This window comes from Pristiophorus japonicus, chromosome 8 (assembly GCF_044704955.1).
Source record: "Pristiophorus japonicus isolate sPriJap1 chromosome 8, sPriJap1.hap1, whole genome shotgun sequence".
In the NCBI taxonomy this organism is placed as follows: Eukaryota; Metazoa; Chordata; class Chondrichthyes; family Pristiophoridae; genus Pristiophorus; species Pristiophorus japonicus.
The window spans coordinates 179,200,484-179,206,474 of NC_091984.1; the positions used below are offsets into that span (position 1 = coordinate 179,200,484).

The 5,991-nt window shown below is 39.5% G+C and overlaps 1 protein-coding gene across 1 annotated transcript; it reads right to left on the minus strand.

The window, feature by feature from the left end:
- Positions 1–366: 366 nt before the first annotated feature.
- On the minus strand, positions 367–4,417 carry LOC139268243 (immunoglobulin lambda-1 light chain-like). Its single transcript, XM_070886292.1, has 3 exons — positions 4,369–4,417; positions 3,905–4,234; positions 367–689 (listed from the first exon to the last, which is right to left on the minus strand). Exons 1-3 carry the CDS (start codon positions 4,415–4,417, stop codon positions 367–369), a joined length of 702 nt encoding a protein of 233 aa, XP_070742393.1.
- Between the last annotated feature and the right edge of the window lie 1,574 nt (positions 4,418–5,991).

Genomic DNA, 5,991 nt, shown 5'->3' on the forward strand with positions numbered 1-5,991 from the left:
GTCTCTGAACTCACGATTCCGGCTGATATCAAGGACTCTCCATACAATGTGACAAATGTCCCAATAGAAAAAAACCGCACTATTTAGTCAAATTTAGAAAGTGGCTATGGATTGGTGCAGAGATATCGAACAAAAAAGACTGACAACACCTGAGATAATGGAAGAGCCCTTTTATTACCATTCGGTTTTTGTAACGTTGCACTGAAGCTTCGATCAATTCCGGGTGTAACATAGAGATAGTGGAATGCAGCGGACAAACTGCACATCTGTTCCACTTAAAATCAAACATGTAATATATGATAACGGAATTTATATTTAAAGGCAATGTACTAATGGTATTACAGATCTGCACAAACGATTCTTTAATCAGATACAGCTGGATCTGGCGATACTTGATTGAAGCGGGTTTGCTTGAGACTCGTGTTTAACCACACAGGAGTAAAGCTCGTGTGAGTTCCATTCTGAGGCTGGCAGAGTCAGATAACTGCTCACACTGAAGGTGTTGTCCGTCTCCTGCTGGATCCGACTGGTATCAACACCATTCCCTCTCATACTGCCGTCTACAGTCCATTCAATCTCCACAACGCCCGGGTTAAAACCGTTTACCAAACACACCAGGGTCGCCGTTTTCTTTGCTGCGATTTGATCCGATGAAGGCGGAAGGACGGACACTGAGGGGGGCCGCGGATCTGGAATTTAGAAAACAAATGTAAGAGTGAGCGAAGATTCACTTCGTCGCAAATAAGCCGTCGAAAGTCTTACTTTTTCGTAATCTTTTAACATTCAGTTGTTGCACAAACGTGTTAGCAATACATTACAATGGAAACTTAACAGCGTTCATTAAATAGTTATAGGACCCGAAATTTCGAAAATTAAAGTATAACCTTAGAAAATAGCTGCAAGGAAATAACTGAAAATAAAATATTTTCTTTGCAGAAAGACAGTACTGGCTTATTCCAAACATTTTCGCGCGTTTCAACGGTGTTTCTGAAAGGTTTTTTTGTGACTATTGCACCATCGCTTTGTCCAGCTCAATACTTTGAATTGTGCTAAAATAAGCCGTGGAAGGTAATTACGAGAGATTGACTGCTGGTGGCCGCAGCCATTTCACAGCCGCGTCTCTCAGGGACGGGTATAATTTCGAGGCACAATAATATAATAAATACCCAGCTGTACATATTTTATGAAGTGTATATTCTAATTGTCCCATTAGCAGAATTCCGATAGGTTTCTTCGCATCTCTTGCCGTAATTTCATCAGAAGATCGGCGAAGCAGCATAGTCATTTTAAATTATTTTTCTGGGGGTTTCGCAGAGCTGCCAGCCGTTATGGCGGAGAACCTCCACGGAAATTATACCTGTAAACCTGTAAAATTGAGGATTAAAACCGCTGATTTTTTATGAAAATCTAGAATTTATTCGGACTCAATAATATTGAAAAGAGCAAAAAAAAATCACTGGGCGCAAGTTATCACTGGACTCAGAATCTAGGCTCAATCGTAAATTTCTAGACATTACATTACAGAAGGATGCCATTCGCCCAACTGCTATTGTATGAATACTAGATCTTCAGCTACATCAATTCATTATAATCCAGATGTTCTCATTATTCCACAAGCCATGGATTTATTTGGAAAAGTAACAGTGGATGATCGTTTAGTCAGATTCAATCCTGACTATTCCCACAAACATATGAGCCTTTTTAATTAATTACCGGTCTAGATTGTTTGCCTTTGTGAGCAATTTTCACAATATTCCTGAAGCAATTTGTAAATCTTTCACTAATATTTTATGGCCGAAATTATTATTGTCCCTGGGCGCTCTGTTTGAGCAGCCTTTTCTGTGAGGTTTCTGCCCTGGCTGACTGACTAATCGGTGTAAGAATTTTAAATCACTGCCAGAATAAGATCCCGTGCTCAGAATATGGTAATCGGTGGCATCCCCGGCGTCAACGGGTTACACATTGTATTTCGCTAATATTTAAAGCAGTTTACAACAAAACTAAATAAGAATCGTTATGGTAACTGAATTACTAAGATTATGATTTCCCAACAACATTAAAAACAATCACAATAATAAGCTGAATCATATTTAAAATAAATCTTCCTATGATACTAAATCTAAAATATAATCGATGTCCAAAAATGAAGACAAACTGCCACAAAGATCAGCTCTATAATCACCAGCTGTATTAACATGTAACACAAACCATAAAAGCTGTGACCAAGCATTGAAATAATAATAAAAATATGGTTATTGTAATTAAAAGCACATAATAGACGAAGCATTAACGCTTTGAGTAGTTCACTGAAATATATGCCTCGCGCTCTCTGGAATTAGATGCTATTTTCACATTGCAGTTTTATATTCACTGTCTGATCGGCACCAATAGCTATTTAGAAAGATTCATTTTCACAGCGGTGGACCTTCAGACAGACTATCAACGCGATACAACAGACAACATTTACTGCGTTGGTATTATTATCGACATCACCAATACCAGCTTGCCAAAGTGAGAAGAAAAATTGGTTCCAAATCTTGTATATCGCCTACGAGACCTGCAACTTGATGCGTCCCCCTTGCATTATAAAGTATACGCTAAAATTACAAGAGTTTTAGAGAAGTGCCAGCGTGGTATAAAGACCAGGCAATATCTGAGATTCAGTAACATTGATACAAGGAACAGTTTGGCACAGAAATCCCTGCAATCCCGTAGGTATATTTAGCCGATTCTGCTAGCAGTTCATAAATAGTATTAACGCATTGAGTTCGAAACTGAAACCACCTCATTCTATTTGCACTATAATTAACTTTAATTTGCACTAGATTTAATGATGGGATCGTTGAAAATATGAAAGCGGCGTCTCTGCTTTATTCCCCGCACTCTAACCGATTGGGTCATAATGTAGCAGAACAACTAAGTTAAAATGCCGACAGAATATCTGCAGTTATCTATATTATTATCTTCCCTATCCCGTACATTACAGCAGGGTAAGTGGAATAGCAGAATAAAATATATACAAGAACAAGCACAGAGATCTGGAAACGTATTTCCAAGCATTATTTAAAAAAAAGGATCGGATTTGAAGGAATGGAAAAAGGTGAACGTTTCATATATATAACCCTTCATCTGAACCCTGAAACGTTAGCCTTTTTTCTCTTTCTCTGCAGACGCTGCCGGACCTGCTGGATATGTCCAGCATTTTCTGTTGTTATTTCATATTTCGAGCATCTACTGTATTTTACATTTCGGATTTGAATCTAAATCTTTGTGTGCGATTACAATATAAGCACTTTGTCGACTACTGTGGGTTACTACACTACATATATAATTGATATGTATTATAATTGCTAGTTAAAACGGATGCAAGTGCATGATTACCATCATGGATTAATGTGAATTACAGGGCTGAGAATCTTGTACTGGGCGTCACCGCTTAATTTAGAGACTAATTGACGAACGTGTTTTGGAGGTAATCTGTCCGAGTGAATTGTGCCTCAGTTGTAGAACCGGCCCGATTTTAATCCCATTGATTCAATTGGGATTGTTCACTTTTTATTTTAACCCCTCTCAAAGATTGATAAAGCTGAAGCTGTAGACTATGGGGTAAGTCAATCCGGGCGGAAAGTCTGGTACGCTTCTCTTTGTGTCTGGATCTTTCTTAAATACCAACTTACGTTGATTTGCATAGACTTAACCTGACCTAATTTACCAAAAAGTATTATTTTCATGTTTCCTTTCGTATAAATAATTCGACGAACATTTTGGAAATATAACAGAATGCACAGACTTGGACAATAATGTTCTTACTTTGGAAAGACGTCCTAATAAAACGACATTGAAAGAAGAACCGAAAACGGGTAATCGAAAATCACACATTGTACATTGTGAATAATTTACTTACTGCTCAGACTCAGCTTGGTTCCTTTACCGAAGGTACGCCCTGCGAAACAATAATAATCAGCGGCGTCCACGGACTGCACGTTTGTGATGGTTAAATGAATCTTGTTACTCGATGAGTCCACAGAACCCAGGAATCGATCGGGAATATCCGAAGATTTACCATCTTTCTCACTCCAAACAAGCACAGGAGTACTGCCAGGTTTCTGCCAGTACCAGCTCGTGTACCAGCTAGCGACTTTGTCTCCGGACATGGTACAGGTGATCTTGACGGTTTCTCCCGGGGAGGTTGAGAAGGACGGTTGCTGTGTCAGGACGATATCCGCGTTTATACCTGGTAAAATAAAAGTTTTTTTTGTTCAATCACACTCTATGTAACTGTGAGAAGTGATTGCAATTCGGATCCCCCCAACTCAAGTGCAACATTGGAAGCAGAAATATTGACGGTTAGCAGGGTCCTGCACTTACTATAGAGGCAGAGCACTAGCACGACGAGAACTCCAACCCACGCTGTCATTGTGGAGATGTTGCCGAAGATCAGAAACAAAATGTTTCCTGACTGCGACCTGCTTCGGGCTCTTTCTGTACCTCGCTTTAAGAAGTTTCGGACATTGCAACGTCATTTTGCAATCATTATTTATGCAAATATACTACACGTGGCACCAGGCTATTGGCCCTGTGCTGACTGATATTTACGCAACGCACATACCAGTCAATTTTTCAATTTGGGAAACCAAGATAACAAAAATTGAAACAGGACATCAGAATGGCAGAATAAAAATTGTGCTAAACGAGTAATTATTGTTACGTTACGCATTCTAGGGTTTATTTGCCTGAAGATTGTAAGCTAGGAGGAAGCTCGAGGAAAATAATGAGTTCCAGATTTCGAAGATCAGTGCAAGCAATGAACTGAAAATGGCACTGTCGGATGGGTTTCGATTTCAATAGTCAGAGGATTCAAGGACGAAAAAGAAGTGGTGGATTCGGGCGTAGGAGAAAGAAAATAGGAAAGTTCCGAGGAGCATTGGCCATATCACTATTAAGATAAGAATGCGTCTCGGGACTGAGAGAAAGGGAGAGAAATTGGGATTAGGAGTAGGCCATTCCGCCCCTCGAGGCAGCTCTGCCCTTCAATTACAAAATGGCTGATCTATCCCTCAACTCAACTTGCCCAACTCAATTTACCTGCCCTAGGCGGATGCTAGATCTGAATGAAGGAACAGGCTGCAGCCTTTTTCTTGTACGCAGTCGAGGAGTAGGAATGAGGGGTCAGAATTGCTTCTACACGTGGAAACATGACATAGAATTTCACCAGGACTTTGGAATATATGAAATTTTCATCCACACATCGACAACGTTGCTATACATTTTGAGGCTCCGCGGAGGATTTTTTTTTCTGCATTTACTTCCTTTATGCGTCATTTAGGACCCTCGATATTGACGCCTCGTAGTGAAACATTTTTCGCAGCTGACATCTCTCAATGAATAAAAAAATATACTCCCACCTTGTATGATGTTAATGCATCCCAGCGAGAATAACTTGTAGTGTATATAACAGTAATTATGGTGGAAGATTTTTCCCGTGCGGTGTGTGTGATGAAATCGGGAGCCAGTTTTTCCTAAGTAACCGTATACACAGCGCCGAAAGGAAATCTCCCCTCCTCTACCATCACCAATATTATTTCAGCGGGATGAGATCAAAATAATTTAATTTATCGTGCTTTGCCATGTAGTATCTTTAAAGTGACTTCTCAAAGAAAGTTACACGTTTTCCACAGATAATTGATGACTTAAATTGGCTTTGATCTTACATACTAACTGCATAATAACATAAGAAAATGACAAATATAGTGCTGGCCAATTGTTCAAGCAAAATACATTCAGTTTTACTGAGAGGTATGCTAATTCTGCTTAACTAAATCTATGCTAAGTTTTCTCTCAGTATAATACCGGTGTCCTCACCATGATATTGCTTTGCATCTCAACGTATATTAGCCACAGATTTTAGCAACTCGTTTGAAGTATGTTTTTATTCGTTTCTGGGATGTGGGCGATGCGGCAGCATCTATCGCCCATCCCTAATTGCCCTTG

What these genes read in the sequence shown, in the direction of transcription:
- LOC139268243 (XM_070886292.1), bottom strand. Translation starts at nt 4,417, where the DNA reads ATGACAGCGTGGGTTGGAGTTCTCGTCGTGCTAGTGCTCTGCCTCTAT. An exon ending in GCTAGTGCTCTGCCTCTATA is followed by an intron (nt 4,235 to 4,368) that starts GTAAGTGCAGGA and finishes TTATTTTACCAG; the next exon opens with GTATAAACGCGGATATCGTC. An exon ending in AACCAAGCTGAGTCTGAGCA is followed by an intron (nt 690 to 3,904) that starts GTAAGTAAATTA and finishes TCTAAATTCCAG; the next exon opens with ATCCGCGGCCCCCCTCAGTG.